The sequence below is a fragment of the Hyaena hyaena genome, unplaced genomic scaffold (assembly GCF_003009895.1).
Source record: "Hyaena hyaena isolate Hyena2069 unplaced genomic scaffold, ASM300989v1 scaffold_198, whole genome shotgun sequence".
Lineage (NCBI taxonomy): Eukaryota > Metazoa > Chordata > Mammalia > Carnivora > Hyaenidae > Hyaena > Hyaena hyaena.
In genome coordinates, this window is record NW_024080829.1 from 2093123 (window position 1) to 2111241 (window position 18119).

General features: G+C 38.1%; 1 protein-coding gene across 1 annotated transcript in view; it reads left to right on the forward strand.

The window, feature by feature from the left end:
• The window catches only part of TRPC3 (transient receptor potential cation channel subfamily C member 3), a 71482-nt gene that overhangs the window by 13944 nt on the left and 39419 nt on the right, over positions 1-18119 (forward strand). The window contains exons 2-3 of the mRNA XM_039241613.1: positions 3263-4034; positions 10630-10818. Of these exons, the coding sequence (XP_039097544.1) occupies positions 3263-4034; positions 10630-10818 (961 nt within the window). The remainder of the gene's footprint in view (positions 1-3262; positions 4035-10629; positions 10819-18119) is intronic.

Below are 18119 nucleotides of genomic sequence, written 5' to 3' on the forward strand. Positions count from 1 at the left end.
CTCTGTTGTTTCTTCTTACAAGGGCACTGATCGCACTATGAGGGCTCTACCCTCATAACCTCATCTAATCATAATTGCTTCCAAACCTCTCAAAGACCTCATCCCCAAATGACATCACACTGGCGTTCAAGCTCAAACATATCGATTTGTAGGGGCACACATTTCAGTCTATAGCAGTCAGATATTAGCCTGAGCTTGCAGAGGGACTTGTAGAGCATCTGCTTTAGGTCAGTGGTACTCCAATGCTTTTAACAAGAAAAAAAGGCCCTGCACAATGTACCCTTGCAGTGCTGAATGAATCGACGCATAGGATGGGCATCTGAAGGTAACAAATGTCTGGCAAAATGATTTGAGTGTTAGTATTACTGATGTGAAGCATCCTCTCCCATTCACCCGCATTCCTTCCTTATTTCTCATGCTAGAGGAGATGCCCTGTCAAGACTAGCTGAGATTGGAGCCATGTTTATGAATTGTGGATGAGTTGAATTCAGTGCGACTCATACCATTCTATCATTCCAGATTAATGAAGTTTGTCTTAATACTGTAAGAAAAGTTAAAAAAAAAAAAGATACTTGCCATGAAGATAAGTATCATTAGATCAGCTCTTTTATTTTGAAATAGCCGTATAATTTGTTCTAATTCAGAAATCTCACTTCACACTTAACTCAGTGTTAGAATGTTTTAAAGACAACATCAAAATGACTCATGTGATTGTGTAGTACTAAAATTCCACATTTCAACTCAAATACAAAATATGGAGATACTGATTTTGAGAGAGGCAGAAATTCTAAGAAAAAAACTAAGAAATGCAAAGAAAACTTCATTGAAGAGTCATATTCTGGTATTTTCACATCACATTCTTTGGGGAGAAAAGGTGGGATTTTTATAAGTGATTTTCTTTTTAGATAGCTATCGTTAGATAAAGAGACCTTTCCATTAAGAGGTAGCACTTTAGTAATGAGTTTATTTCCCCAACGATAACCTGAGTAGAGATTGGAATTCTTCAGACATATATACTCTGTATATATATTCTGTAGTTATAGAAAATGTCAATATATTGTCATTGTAAGCATGGAATTCATCTTTTATACCACATGGAGATTCTAGACATTGAAAGAGTTCCAGTTTGTAGCTTCATAGTAAAAATATTAACCCAATGAAGTCAGTACCATTAATAGTAATAGAACATTAAAACCCTTGTCATAGTTTGATCTTGAAACAAACTTTTCTTCCATGTATTTCAGTGAATGCTATTTCCCAGTTCTTATCCACCTAAAAATCATCATCATACCAATACACACAGATACATTCATAAATACACAGACCACCCCCCACACCCAACTTTTCACTCCCTTGTCTCCCATGCACACACCACACACTCACAAACCTCACTCTGCATGCTACCCTACACAACATACATCCATACCCTACTAACATGGCATTTATTTAGCTTCAGAAAGATTATAAATGTAATGATTACCAATACATACATTTATTTAAAAATTTTTGTCAACTAAGGGGTTAAAATAGATAAACATCAAAAAAATGAATTTTATTTTTTAGTAAATCTTTTCCCTAATGGCCATCCCCATACCCCCAGGGAGAACAGAGTCCTCGCTAATTAGTTTTCAACCCCTGACTCTGTGAATACTGTTTTATCAATGGTGGAAAGTATTTCTGGAATATATACTATAGAAAGAAAGCATTTTCCCCCCAGCCATTCACTTTTAACTTGTCATTCTTATTTGCCTTAAAAATAGGTAATGTGAGAAGAGCTTTATCTGATACTTTTGGTATAACTCATATAGAAAACAAAAATTACAGATATTTTAAAGGAAGTTATCTTACGAATTTCAGTCAGCAAGAATGTTAGAGCTGTAAAGATGCAAATTTGTACTTAGAATAATAGCCACTGAAATATGGAAAGTAATCACAATGTTAAAAATTATATTGTTTATTTAGCATCGTTTTTCAGAGACTCTGAACTTCTAAAAAAGATTTTTGTTTATGTGCTCCTGAGGAAACTCTGAAGCACTTTGTAAATTTCCATTTTACACCTGGGGTAAGGAAGTCCGAAGAAATGAATTTACCCAGCATCACAGAAATTACAATATGAACTTCAATCACTGTACACATCAATTAATGAGATCACTTTCATAATGCAACTAAATCTCAACAAATGTGGTTGGTATTACAATTTTGTACATGTTGTTCTGGATATACTATTAGTACCCAGTTGCTTTATTCATAAAATAATAATAATGATTTTTAAACATAAATCATACGTATCATTTTAGTTCGAAGAGGCAATTATATAGTATTGGTAACTAACAACTCTTATTACAAAGTCACAGCCTTTTTCAACAAAATAAGTTTATACTGATGCTCTAATTTTATAATTGCTAAATATTGTCTGTGTCATTGAAAAAATTTAATCTTGTTGGTTTTTGGGGGGCGGTGTTGGGACAGGACACTATTAAGAGAAAAAGAAAACAAAGATCCTGCCAGATCTTTGGCCTAAATACTAGGTTTTTATTCCCCCCATCGATTATTTTATTTTGGTAAAAATATTCAGTAACTTGAGAGGATTTTTCTGGCCTAATTCTTTTTTTTTCTTTAATTTTTTTTTAAATTTCTGAGAGATAGAGACAGTGTGATCAGAGGAGGGTCAGAGAGAGAGAGGGAGACACAGAATCCGAAACAGGCTCCAGGCTCTGAGCTAGTCGTCAGCACAGAGCCCGACGCGGGGCTTGAACCCACGAGCTGTGAGATCATGACCTGAGCCCAAGTCGGACGCTCAACCGACTGAGCCACCCAGGTGCCCCTTTTGTGGCCTAATTCTTGAAAAATTTACTCTTTTTAGCCTTAAAGCCTAGTGCTTTGGTGCCAAGAACCTGCTAGGACTTCATTTTCAAGACTTTTAAGACCAGTAAAATGGTTAGTTACACAAGGTCCAATGAGTTCCGTCTGTACCAGAGTCACAGGGAGGCACAGATGTCTGGAAGTCGTTTATATTATTTTTTCTGAACGCCACGTTCTATTGAACAGGGGCCCTTGAGATAGGCTGCCAGCTCCTCTCTGGGTTCAAGCAGCCCATATTAGGTACAAATATAAGCTTCAGGTGCGTTGATTAGCAGCTGACATAGCTACCAGGAGGGCCACAGGTCTGCAGTAGGTGCTGTGTACTTGGAAGGGGCAAGATATGTGGGAGAAAGCACTATGCCCTAATAGTCTACAGTTATTTTTCATTGCTGCTGATCAGGTCCATGGAGGAAAGCCCATCTCTGAGGCGCAAGACAGTGATGCGGGAGAAGGGCCGGCGCCAGGCGGTCCGGGGCCCGGCCTTCATGTTCAATGACCGGGGAACCAGCCTCACAGCCGAGGAGGAGCGCTTCCTCGACGCTGCAGAGTATGGCAACATCCCCGTGGTGCGCAAGATGCTGGAGGAGTCCAAGACGTTGAATGTCAACTGCGTGGACTACATGGGCCAGAACGCGCTGCAGCTGGCCGTGGGCAACGAGCACCTGGAGGTGACAGAGCTGCTGCTCAAGAAGGAGAACCTGGCACGAATCGGCGACGCCCTGCTGCTCGCCATCAGCAAGGGCTACGTGCGCATCGTGGAAGCCATCCTCAACCACCCTGGCTTCGCAGCCAGCAAGCGCCTGACCCTGAGCCCCTGTGAGCAGGAGCTACAGGACGACGACTTCTATGCCTACGACGAGGACGGCACTCGCTTCTCTCCCGACATCACGCCCATCATCCTGGCGGCGCACTGCCAGAAGTACGAAGTGGTGCACATGCTGCTGATGAAGGGGGCCAGGATCGAACGGCCGCACGACTATTTTTGCAAGTGCGGAGACTGCATGGAGAAGCAGAGGCACGACTCTTTCAGCCACTCACGATCGCGGATCAATGCCTACAAGGGGCTGGCCAGCCCAGCGTACCTGTCCTTGTCTAGTGAGGACCCCGTGCTCACTGCCCTGGAGCTCAGCAATGAGCTGGCCAAGCTGGCCAACATAGAGAAGGAGTTCAAGGTAAGCTCAGTGCTCCAAGCCGGCGACTTTCTTAGCTCATCCACTTCCTGGTGGCTGCCACATGCCTTCCATAGTTTGCTTCCATTTGGGAATGTCATTCAGAAATGACCCGGTGATTTCCACCTCTAAGCATGGTGTTGTGATAAATTCGCTTTGCGGATAGGTATATATTGGACCTGTGAGCTGTGGTTGTGGTGCTGATCTGTGTGGATGAGCATTAAGTGGAACGCAAGACTCTTCCCTTTGTTTAAAGGAGGAATTTGGTGTTACTTTTTCCCTCCCAAATTCTTCCTCTTTTGTAGTTAGTGGTATGGTGCCACACAACACCAATGTGCTATTAGTTTTGCATTCACTGTTTATTGGCCCAAACATCGTATATCCTATTAGGTAGATAGGCAGAAGACTAATATGAAATATGATTAAAATCATTTTATTAATATGACAAACATGCCTCTCCCTGAAATCCACAAATGTATATTCAGAGTGGTGAGTCATAGACCTCAGGTCAACCCAGAAATACAAGGATAGCAAAGTGTTTTGCATTAGTGGATTTTTTTTAATGAATGAGCCTTTTTTCTGAATATTATTTCCATGTAAGTGGTATTTTTTTTAAAATTATATATTAATGATAGAACATTTTATTCAATTACTACACTCTCCTATGGGTTTTGGATGGTTCTACCTACTAAATCTGGGGCAAAAGGAGATTTCATGGTTCTGGTGAAAGCATGTTTTTCGTCAGGTTCTTGTCTCCCGTTGTCGAACTAAGAAGATTATTGTAGACATCAATTCCTTAAATTATTTTCTGGATGCTGAGTTAATCTTCTTTTTAGTGTTGTGGTGTCAGATCACAGAAAGAGTGATTATTCTTTTAGAGCTTATGACAGTTTTTCATACTTAGGTGAGATTTACACAGATGTACCTAGCAACATAATTCAGGTTAAGCGGTTTGCAAGAAAATGATTTAGAACAAAGAAATGAGCTATTAAGCTATGAATAGACATGGAGGAACCTTAAACGCATATTACTAAGTGAAAGAAGCCAATCTGAAAAGGCTACATACTATATGATTCCAACATTCTGGTAAAGACAAAACTGTGGAGACGGTAACAAGATCAGTGTGGTTAGGGGTTAGTGGGGAGGAGGAATAAATAAGTGGAGCACAGAGGATTTATAGGGCCGTGAAAATACTCTGTATAATATGGAGTGTCATGTAGTGACACTTACAGGCCATTATACATTTATCCAAACCGATAGCATGTACAACTCCAAAAGAGAACCCTAATGTGAACTTGGACTTTGGATGATTATGATGTGTCCGGGAAGATCCATCAGTTATAAGACATGTACCGCTTTGGTGAGAGATGTTGATAATGTGCGAGGCTGTGCATGTTTTGGGGCAGAGCACATATGGGAACTCTCTGTATCCATGTACCTTCCTCCTAGTTTTATTGTGCACCTAAAAAAACTGTGCTCTAAAAAAATGGTCATTTAAAAAAAAAACTGTTAAAAAATGGTAGGAAAGTTTTGCCTGTTTTTTTCCTTTTCCATACACAACAAATTACCTAGTCATCAACCCTCAACTTGTCCTGGTAGAGATCTGGACTTAGTAAAATTTTGTTATTCCATTAAAAATTTTTCTGATATAAAAGCTAAACGTGTTTCTTGTAAAAATTTTGGGAAATGTGGAAAAATACAAGGGAGAAAATATCACCTTATATTTACTTTCTTTGAAGAGATTCATTATGTGGTATTTGAAAAGATGTGTTTCCTTGGACTGAGAGAAAATTGAAAACTTCGAATTCTGTTTAGAGAAAGTAGAAAAACATTGAGGTAAAATAATTCTAAATATCACTATTTTGACATAGTAATAAAAAATATAATTCTAAATTAATTAGCCACTATTTCAAATCTCATTCAAACCTTTTTTCATTTTCTTGATATATATTGAAAATCTGTAAAAGAGATTCAACAAAAGGAATTTTTTTCTAATGTTATGCTTTAATAATTTATAAAAGAGGGTAATGTTTGCAATACTGCCCAGAGAAGTCCTTTCCGTGAAGCAATAGTTAAAAAATTTGTTCAGTTTTCCCTCAAGCTGGTTAAGTCTGTATTGATGATACTTCTAATCTCCTTTACCCTGACTTAAAGAGTCACCTCTGATAACCTTTCAAATGTGGCAAAATATTACAAGAGAAAAGAAGAGGAAAAATACTACTGAGTTAAAGAGGACATCCATAAAGCTGCCAACTATCTAAGGATCTGCAAAAATCATCTGAGTCTCACAGTTCCTTTTTCTGATCTATACAGAAAGCACTCATGTAGCATAACCCTCTCCGAGCCAGAAGATAGACAGTTCCTCAGAACTTACAGTTTCTAAGGACAAGTCTTCCTCCCCTGTTTTTCTTTCCTGTTCCTGCCTGTGCTTGTTATTCCTTTAGTACCTGCCTTCCTTTCATCTCTGTGCCCTCTCATCTCAAGCTTCTGTCTATCAGTCAGGTATTTAGACAGACAGAGAAAATAGTGCTTTCATGGCACTGACCCAGAGACTCTGAGCTCGGAAAGGGCAGTGGAAGTGAAGCTCATTTCTGAGGCAAACAGGTAACCTAATTTGCCCTATTCCTCATGTTCACTGTGTTCTTTTCATAGAGAAAGAGTTCAAAATATGAGATCAAATACTAGCCTATAAATGAGAAAATAATGTGTTCCCTAGTGAAAAAGAGTTTTTTTTTCTTTTTAGACACCTGTACCTATTTTATCTTATCAATGGCCTATAAGATCTAGCACCTCACCCCTCAAATTGCCAGCACCTAGGTGCATCCGAGAAGCCAGTGTACAATTCCCAAAGTTCCTTGAAGAATACAGGAGGCATGGTGATGAAAACATATGAAGGTCATTACCCCCAAGAGGTTGAAAATTCTAGGATATAGATTTAGATAAATTAATGGAGGACGGCTTGGTGACAGGTTATTAAGGAAATAGTTTGGATGTGCAAATGATGTCTGAAGCTATTCTGAGCAACAGAATATTGGACAGAATGGACTTTTGGTCTAATCCTCCAAATGTCAGTGGCAAGGAAGCCAGTCATTTATTAAGCTGTGAGAATGCAAAGTGAAATTTCTTAATTCTGAGTCAATAATGCACTTTATTTTGTTTGGTAAAGAAGAACAGGGCATTTGCCTTACCTGTGCCTCAGTTTTCCTCTCTTTAAATTAGAAAAGCAATTTTAATTTATATCATAGTAGGGCTGTGAGAAAGAGGTAAATAAATATAATCCAAAAGCACAACTGCATTTTATAAAGCAGGAATATACTCTAGGAGTCAGCTGGCTGTACAGACCTCTTATTTTACAAATGAGAAAACAGGCGATAGCCAAGGTCCCATCTGCTAAGCCTAGATTTAGGTTTCTTGGGTCCCATACCTAGATATTCTATCTAACATGCTGTACCTGATAACATTGAGGTATTTTTATAATACTTCACATGTACCAAGCATGCTGTAAGCAATTATTCCCCCTAGTAGAATATTATATAGACTTATTCTAAGTTAATCCCACAGGATCATACAGCTAGTAAAAGCTGTATACAGCTTAGTGGAAGCAGTGTTTAAACCCAGGAAATCTGGCTTCAGATTTATGCTTTTAACCACTGTACTAGCCTGCTCATTTTGTTAATAGGGAAAGGATCTGACAGAACCAAGCCTGCTTAGAGTTGAATTTCAATTTTTCTTTTATTTCAGAAAAATTCTTAAGGTTTATTCATTTTTCAGAGACAGAGCCTGAGGTGAGTAGGGGCAGAGAGAGAGGGAGACACAGAATCTGAAGCAGGCGATAGGCTCTAAGCTGTCAGCACAAAGTCCGATGCCAGGCTCAAACCCACGGACTGTGAGATCATGACCTGAGCTGAAGTTGGATGCTTAACTGACTGAGCCACCCAGGTGCCCCTCAATTTTTCTTTTAAAGATAAAAAGGGGTTGAAATGATGATGAAACCACAAACATTAAAAAAATGTGCTGAAATCTGTAGATAGGCTGCCATAGGTAGGACCAAGCATCATTGTTTTTCTCCTAGCTTGAACAGGTCTTCAGGGTTTTGAGTTCCTGCTCTGTAAATAAGGTAGCAGGTCCATCTGGTAACTTTGTGGAGAGCTACAGTATTGGAAGAGTAGCATGATGAAGAGAATTAAGCAAAACCAAAAAAATTACTAGAAAATGTAGACCAGACAAGTGGTCTGAGTTGTGAAGGGACATGAGGCAGGACCTCATGGTAGAACTAAAATAGTCACCTCGTGGTACAGCACAGAGGTGATAGTTGATAGTTCCTTTTGCAACTGAGAAAAGCTGTCTTTAGCTAGAACTTTCCAACCTTCCCTGGGAGCTCCACATTTATTGATACAGTGGTATCCCATGACCACAATAAAAGAAATTCCCAGTATATCCAGCTGTGATTATTTTCTGCACTTGGGCTTCGTCCAGCAGGAAATGTTTACATTGTTAGGAAGACAAAGTCTTGTTTTTGCAACTTGTATGATTACCAGTTTTTGTTTCTTGACTGCTGTTTCAGTGGATGTGAACAAACCACACAGCTTTCTTTAAGATGAAACATTTATAGGTTATGATTTAAAAGAATTTTTTTTAATGTTTATTTTTGAGAGAGAGATGGAGACAGAGGATCCCAAGTGGGCTCTGCGCTGACAGAGAGCTATGTGGGGCTCAGACCCACAACGTGTGAGTTAGAACTGAGAGCATGACCTGAGCCAAAGTCAGACACTTAACCGACTGAGCCACACAGGCACCCCAGATTATGATTTTTAAAAACAATGAGTTTTATTTAGGTATTACTGCAGAAGCAGTTACTAAGTTTCTTCAAGCATTGAAATAGTCTCTTTTTTTTCTGATCAGTGAAGAAGTGGTCATCCAATATTGCTCCAAATCTTATAGAACAGTTTGAACTGAAGAGTAACATGAGGAAATTTCATCTAAAAAAATTGTGTTAAAAGGGAAGCTTTATATGGAAACAGACATGGATTTAATACTTCTTCTGAGTCCTATAATAAAATATTTCATTAGTCTTTCAGGAATGGAAGTCAGATGGATATTTAACTGACACTCTGCATAGAAACCAGAGACTGAACATTTTATTAATTTTATCAGTTGCATGGTACCAACTTGAATGGAAAACAAAGACTGAAGTTTTTATTCATTTTATTCTCTTATGAGTGGGAAAGGATTAACTGTAACTGTTCCTTATCTGAATTTCTGATATCTGAAATGGAAATTATTATAGTCTGTGTAGCCTTTAAATAGTCTCTCTTCTTTATTTTAGTTGATGTGATTTTTGCCCATGAAATCAATTGTGTATTTAAGGGAAAAAAATTCAAATTCTTCATGTCTTTTTTTAAAAGTAGGATTTTTGGAAGCCTAGAAATACTGCTATGCTAAGATTACTTAGTTATTAGATATGTACAGTATCTCAGAACATACTGAATTGAGGAATTCTGTTTTCCTCAAATGTGCCAAATTAAATTATCATCTGGTTAACTTTCTTAATGAGCTAAGATTTAGTGAAAGCCAAAGAAGTGGAATTTGGGTTTCTGAAAGTAAGATGCTTTCCCAAGAGATGGTCATTGATACCTTGACTGGAACCAAGAGGCTAGAAATAGAACTCCATTCAGAAGGTAGCAGGCAATGCTGCCAATTGACTTCCTTATACCAGTCCACGGCACTATATAAATATGCTAACGAAATTAAAGATTCACAGATTATTTTTAGCAAGGTGTTAGTTCCAGTGGCCTGGAAATTTTCTCTCAGGTATTGATATTCTGCAACCCTTGAGAATTCAATTACATTTAATCAGAGATTTCTCTCCTTCCAGTTCTTCAGGACATGATAATGTGCCCTCCAAAGAAGGAAAAATACCTCCTCTCTAGGGTGGCACCTGTCCATCTCTTTACATTCACTATAAACCAGTTGTTCTCAAAAATAAATGTGTATCAGAAACACCTGGAGAGCATGTTTACATATATTGCTGAACCCTTTCTTCAGTTTCTAAATAGGAACATTTGAGATGGGGTCTGAGACCTGACATTTCTCATACAATGTCCAGGTGCTCTTGCTGCTGCTGTTTGAGGATTACACTTTGAGAAGCTATGTCTGCAGCAAGGCAGGGACAGTATAAACTGAACAAATAATTTTCACATATAGTCCATCTTCTATGTCAGATTGCCACCTTAGGAAATTTACCATTTAAATAAATTTTAATTACAGAAATGGTTTTGTTTTGGCTTTAAGGAAACTACTGTGTAAGAGAGTTAGAACTCTTTTTGATCCTTTGGTCTGTCAGCATTTGCATTTAGCCAATATCTCTTAATACAAGCCAGTGACTAACGTGCATACCATTCTCAAGCTGTCTGATATGGTTGGGTGGGTTGCAGAAGGTACCAGCTAAGAGGGCGAGTGGGAGCAAATCGGGCCTGTTTCTAACTCAGCAATTCTACCGAGAAGAAGGGAATTTTTTTGTAATTCGCAAAAACTCTACATACTTTTCATTGAATTAAAACAAAGTCTTTGAATTAAACTTTAAACCTCTCGTTCTTAGAATGACTACCGGAAGCTCTCCATGCAGTGTAAAGACTTTGTAGTGGGTGTGCTGGATCTTTGCCGAGACTCAGAAGAGGTAGAAGCCATTCTGAATGGAGATCTGGAATCAGCAGAGCCTCTAGAGGTACACAGGCATAAAGCTTCACTGAGTCGTGTGAAACTTGCTATTAAGTATGAAGTCAAAAAGGTGAGTGGCCCACTTTTATCCAGCACCATATGAACTATGCCATAATCCCAGGGAAAGTTTTTAAATAATAAAAATAGATGTTACTGATAGATTTTTTTTCTTCGTGAAAGAAATTAAGTGAAATATGGTAAAGTTGTGAGTCAGATATCTAGCTTCTGTGATCCTTTCCACATTTTGTCTGCTGTAAGACCTTGGATGAGTCATAAACCTTTTTTTTTTTTTTTTACTTTTTATTTATTTATTTATTTATTACAAATACTTTATTGTCAAGATGGTTTCCATATAACACCCGGTGCTCAACCCCACAAGTGTCCTCCTCCATGCCCATCTCCCCCTCTCCCCCCCACACCTATCAGTCTTCAGTTTGTTCTCAGCATTCAAGAGTCTCTCATGGTTTGCCTCTCTCCCTCTCCCCCACCATTTCCCCCCTTCTTCTCCCCCATGGTCCTCCGTTAAGTTCCTCCTAATCCTCCTATACGTGCAAACATATGGTATTTGTCCTTCGAGTCATAAACCTTCTTTAAACTTTAATTTCCTTCTATAAAAGGAGGATAGTACCTCTTATCTCTCAGGGTTGTGTTGTGATTTCGGTGGATTAAAATATGCAAAAGAACTTTGTAAACTGTTCATCGTAATGCAATTAAAAGCAATAAAATGCTACTTGTATACATTTTTGTAAGGCACTGTTACATACACCGTCATGCTAATTCTTGTGACAAGTTTATATTATCCATTTCACCTATAAAATAGGTAAAATAGATGATGAGATTTCTGTTCTACAAGAAAACTGAGGTTCGTCAAGCTTAAATGTTATGTCTAAGGTCACACAGCTGTGGATACCAAAAACAAAATTTATGATTACTTTTTTACTCTGGTTATTGCAGATAAACTTAAGTGTATGTATTTGCTCCATATATGGGGCTCTTTTTTTTAATGTTTTATTTTTAAGAGAGAGATAGAGACAGCATGAGCAAGGGAGGGTCAGGGAGATAGGGAGACACAGAATCTGAAGACAGGCTCCAGGCTCTGAGCTGTCAGCACAGAACCCGACACAGGGCTTGAACCCATGAACCGTGAGATCATGCCCTGAGTCTAAGTTGGATGCTTAACCGACTGAGCCACCCAGGCACCCCATATATGGGGCTCTTAAATCATGAAAATTGTAGTTATGATATTTATTACAATAAAAATCTCAGGTATCTAGAATCTAACAGCTTTTATATGTTAGCTAACTAGTATTTTGTTTTTTGTACTTTAAAGGAAACTGATAAATCACCAAGAAGTAAGTTGTTATCAGGAATAGATCTGGTTTTATTAACTGGTTAATCAATGTATTGCTGAATCTTCTCTCCTCCATACGTGGTGCTTAAGAGGGTAGGCCTTGGGGCCAATTTGCAGGGGTTCAAGTGCTAAGTTAACCACGTGTTTGTTCTCTGTGTGACCACGGGTTTGTCATCCAACCAGGCCAAAGCTTGGTCTTCTTGTTAGTGACTTAGAGCCCACAATAGCAACTATGTTTTCAGCTGTTTCACGATTACAAGAGCTAATGTACATAATTAGTACAGGTGTAGTACATGGTGATTGTTCAACATGTATGAGCTAGTAACATTTCTACATTATGAAAATTCATTATCAGAATGATGACTCTTAAGCAAGTTCAGCTTTTAGTTGTCAAACACCGATTTCATGTTCACTGTGTCGGTTCTAGTCCACAGTAGCAGACTATCGCCTATTTAGGCAGAAAGGAATTTGGTAAGGGATAGAAGGAGACTCCCAGAATCACGAGGAGAGGTGGAAGAACAAGCTTATATAAGCTGTGCTTCTCGAAACCGTACTCAGAACCAGGCCCAGAACTGAGGCCCGTACATATGCCTCTGACCCAGGGAACCTAGGCACGTACTGGCACCCTAGCAGCAAGCGAGCACGAGGGGATCTGTCTCTTTCCTTTCCCTCTTTGTGTGCGTGCATGTGCACACACACAAATTCTATAAGGTGGAGAACTTCCACATCTAGTGTTCACAAGGTTTTAGCCAGTTGTTAATCACAGATCTCTCTTCAACTTAAAAAGATAGGAAGTGTGAAGATTCTTAGTAAATACTGAGGTAAAATAACTTTTCAAGGAATTATCAAAGTAAATCGGCTCAACTGCCCTCCTCCTAGAGCACTTTTTTTTAATTTCAGTTTTAATTTTTAATTCCAGTTAGTTAACATACAGTGTTATATTAGCTTCAGGTGTATAATTTAGGAATTCAGCACTTACGTACACACCTGCTACCCATCATGAGGCATGCCCTCCTTAATCTCCATCATCTATTTAACTCCCTCCTCCCCCCATCAGTTGGTGATCATCAGTTCTCTTTAGTTAAGAGTCTATTTCTTGATTTGCCTCTACCTTTTTCCCTTTGCTTGCTTTGTCTCTTAAATTCCACATATGAATGAAATCATTTGGTATTTGTCTTTCTCCAGAGCATTCTTGCTAGTTGAGGTTTTGCTATATTGAAGGAAAAAAGATAATATTGAATATGATTAATATTTAAACCATTTTTAGAAAACTGCCTGGACATTTATTCACAGATCGTGCAATACACATCTCGTTTTTTAGCACCTGAGAGGAGGCAATTGATTTCAGTTGTCACTGGTTCTTTATCATTGCTTTGAAAGCATCATATTAGCAGAGACAGCTCATCTATAGATGGGCTTCTGTGAACCAAACTGTCTTCAGACAGTGACTGTCTCGCTGGCATGTTAATTTTAAATAAATTGATGTATAGCTTATAATGTATGAGGTGTCATTAATAATAAATTGGCTATCAGTCAGCTATTGCCAGGAAACAACAAAAAGTGTATTTGAAACTGAAAGGATTTTTAAGGCTTTGCAGGTATTTCTGGGTTTGTTTGTTTTATACTAAGGAAGTATTGGTTCAAGTCTTTGATTTAGAAGCTTCACTCAATTAATGTAGATAAAATCTTTATTCTAGAATGCTCAAAAAAGCCCCATCTCCCCTTTCTTTTTCTCTCTCCAAGAATTCTTTCATTCTTCACTCCATTTAACATGTGCCTCCATTTAGCAAAGAGAAAAGATGTTCCATCCCTGCTGGTGCTTCCTTTTTCCTTCATCTCATTTCTATTACCTAAGTAAAACCACTGCTTAGGTTACAGTGATGTGTGAACCCCACCCACTGTGACACTGAAGTAGTCTACAGCTACATGCAAGGCACTGGGATTTCAAAATATATGTTATGGAATTTTTTCTCTTGATAACATAATAAACTTATATTTAGTCAAATCAGTTCACAATTCCACCAAGAAAACTAGTTTTATGTAACAGCTGTTTCCCATAAGAGACTCAGAAAGTCTCTTCTGCTACATGTCCAAGATCTACTCCCAGCTCTGGGTTTGGGACTACTGGCTTCTGTCTGGCCTCATAGTTCCCAGACCACAGGTCTTCCCTGGGAATCACACCACGAGTTCTACCCAGACCTTACAGATTTCAATGGCAGTTAGTCAAGAAAGTGAAAATGTAGAAGACTTAAATAGGCGAGATCTGAATATGAATTTAATATTTATGGGAGAAAGAACTTTCTAATATGAAAGCAGTAGAAGAAATAACGAAGAAAAGGTGTAAGTAATTTAACCGCATGCAACTTAAAACCCTTGTACATAGAAAGATCCTAAAAAAGAGCAAAGTGAGAAAGGTATAATTTCTCAATTCTGACTTATAAAGGATTGATTTTCTTAATAGACAAAGAGCTCAAACAAATGTTTAAGAAAAATTTCTAGAGCCATGTAGAAAAATAAGCAAAGGGCTTGAATAGGCAATTAACAGAAAAGTTAAATGGATAACAAACCTATTTAAAAATTTTAAATCCTCTAGTAATAAAATAAATGCATCCTAATATACAAATACCATTTCTCTTTCTCAAATTATTAAATAATAGAAAATTCATACTCTCAATGCTGTTGGTGAAATGGGCAATCTTATGCTACTAGTGGGAACAAATAATGTGTTCTGTCTCAGGGAATTGATGTTGTAGATCATTCATCTCAATCATTTATGAGGAGTCTCTAAGGTAAATAATAAAACTGGAAAGATAGTAAATGTTATTACTGTTTGTAGAGCTACTCATGTTACTCTACAAAAGAGAATGGAATAGATCAAAAGAGGAAATTTGATTTTTTAAATGAGTACAAGAAGATTAACTTTTAGGCAAAAATGTTATTTTCCAGTTTTAATAATAGATTATTTACCCTTCCCAAAAATCTCTGAGTTTTTTTTTTTTTATGTTTTAATTTATTTTTGTGACAGAGAAACAGCATGAGTTGGGGAGAGGCAGAGAGAGAGGTACACACAGAATCTGAAGCAGGCTGCCGGCTCTGAGCTAGCACAGACTCCTCCTACGCAGGGCTCGAACCCATGAACTGAGAGATCATGACCTGAGCCAAAGTTGGAAACTCAATCCACTGAGCCACCCAGGCGGCACCCCCAGAAGCTCTGAGTTTTAATTCTGTCTTTACTTCCGTCTTCTCTGCAACTTGAGGATGAACATCAGTCTTTTCCCCCAATAGAAATAATGAGAACTTTACCGCTTCTAGTAAGCTATTCTAAGAAAGTCCTTGACAAAGATAAAAGATACTAGAAGTTGATAGACCATCGATCTGGAAAACTGTACTGTTGAGAAGAGAATTTCCTGAGTTCTTCTTTGCTCTCTTATTTTCTCCGCTGTGGGACCAGATTTAACTATAGAAATATCACCTAGAAAAAAGACATGCAGGGACACCTGGGTGGCTCAGTCAGTTGAGTGTCTGACTTCAGCTCAGGTCATGATCTCCCACTTCACGAGGTTGAGCCCCACATTGGACTCTGCTATCAGTGTGGAGCTCACTTCAGATCCTCTGTCCCTTTGACTCTCTACTCCTCCCCTACTTGCGCATGTGCTCTCTTTCTCCCTCTCAAAAACATTTAAAAAAAGAGACATGCAGGAACATACACACATAAAATTATCCACTGTGAATGAGGAAAGTGTGGTTTCCCTAATTCCAAACATTGAACAATGGATGAGAATGATAAATACACTGCAGAGACTTCTGGCGTGGGGCACGTGCTGGCCAGCCAGTCCTGAGTCCTACTCTGTGCAGCCTCTTGGCCAGGTCTGTGCCCTGCACCAAGAAAGAATAGAAAATCTTGCACTCAGTGGCTTCGAAATCCAGAAAACTTATACGCTGTAAGTTTTCAGTTTATATTTCACAACTGAAAAAACTTTAAAAAGAAGTTGAATCATGTAGCTTTTATTCACAGCAGCATTTTAAATTGTATAAACTGTGCCTTCAACAATGTCATTAAAAACAAAAACAGAGTGTTCCTAACATGTTTTTTTACAACAATATTTCCATGAAGTTAGGTCTTGTAAAAGCTGATTTGATAATAAGACAGTATAACATGATTTTTTTTAAGCTGAAAATTATCTCTTTGTTTTTCATTAACCTACCCTGATTAGTGTTTCAATTTACAATCTGTTAGTCATTTGGCAGGGGGAAAAAACGTTTGTTCTCAATGCTACAGTAGTTTTGTTCCATTGAAAGATTGAGATTTTCTTATGTGTCAAGCATTTTCTCTTTAAATCAGAAAACCTCAAATAAAGGCATTATTTTTGTAATGATTTCAATTTGCTGGTCCACTGAAGTTAGGAAATAACATACAAATTTTATCCAACTGACTGTAACTGGTGTGACAGCACAGGAGATTTTTTTAGGAGGTAAACAATTTCAAGAGATAAAGGTCACTGCCCTGTTTTGAAGTCATTGAAAAGAGCAAAACTCATCTTCTAGAGGGATTAACTCTTTTGCTCTCACTTGTTACTATTGATTTTATTATTTTTTAAAAAAATGTTCCTTGTATATTTACATTAGGATTTTAAATTATTAGAGGAAAATATCTATTTGTGTTTTCTTCTTGTGAATTGAAAGGAATGAACAGATACCATATGCTGGTGTATTACTATCTCAATTAAGAAGAGAGTAGAATTAATAATATAGGAAATATACCTTTTTAAGAAAATTTTTTTTTACATTTATTTATTACTGAGAGACAGAGACAGACAGAGCACAAATGGGAGAGGGGCAGAGTAGAGGAGACACAGAATCCAAAGCAGCCTCCAGGTTCTGAGCAAGCTATCAGCACAGAGCCCGACGCGGGGCCAGAACCCACAAACCGTGAGATCATGACCTGAGCTGAAGCTGGGCACTCAACCAACTGAGCCACCCAGGTGCCCCAGAAATATACCTAAGCTGAATTTTAAAGTGTGACAAGTAAGATGCACAGTTATGGCTAATATTTAATATATATTAAGGTTTTGCACTGTATTATACAATTCACAATGTGTCAAATATTGATCATTATATAATGCCATATGGAAATGATTGATTTCCGCTGTCTTCCAGGGCTGTATAACCCTTATACAGTGTAATTCATGCCATAAAGCACATCTTCAAATTTGAAGATTAACTGGAGGAGGAGGAGGAGCAAAAAGAGGAAGCCATATTGCAACATTAATATTTTAAGGCTGGACACTCAAAACGGAAATTTGTCCATCAATTTTACATGGACACATGCCCACCTGTCTCTTAATTTCATAGAGATTTTCTGTCCCTCTGAAAGCCTTGGTCTCAAATTACATGTTGATAATCTGATTTGATGACATCATCTACTCCACTGTACATTTCTCTGAATGCACCACTTCCCATCCTAAGCTAAGCCTAGCTGGAGTCACAGGACTGCTTTTTATTTGCATCTGTCCAAAGTCTCACAAATGCAAACCCTCCAAACAGACCCTCCAACATTCAAATTAGTACTATTTTAAATATTGATTATTTATCTTGGCAAACATAAGGAGTCTGTCTCCATTTACCCCCCACATTTATGGAAAGCTTATTATATGCCGTAGAACAGGAACCCCTAATCACTTAATGCACACTGATGCTTCCGTTTTCACCTTCTTCTACCAAATGCCTAATGCAGTGCCTGGTTCATAGGAAGAGCTTACAACATTTTGAAGAGTGAATGAATAAATTAATGAATAAATGAAGGAACAATACAGACATTTAGGAACTCAGAGAAGACAAGGATTTAACACAGAAGGAGTAAAGCAGGAAGAAAATGATCCAGTAGAGTACAGGGGCAAAAGTGGAAGTTTGGCAAAGTTCTCAACAAGAATCCTAGAAAGTTGTCACAAAGATCCCAGGGCTTTCAGCCTTTGATCATATTTATCATGAGTTCAAATAATGACTGTATTGATCAAAAATCA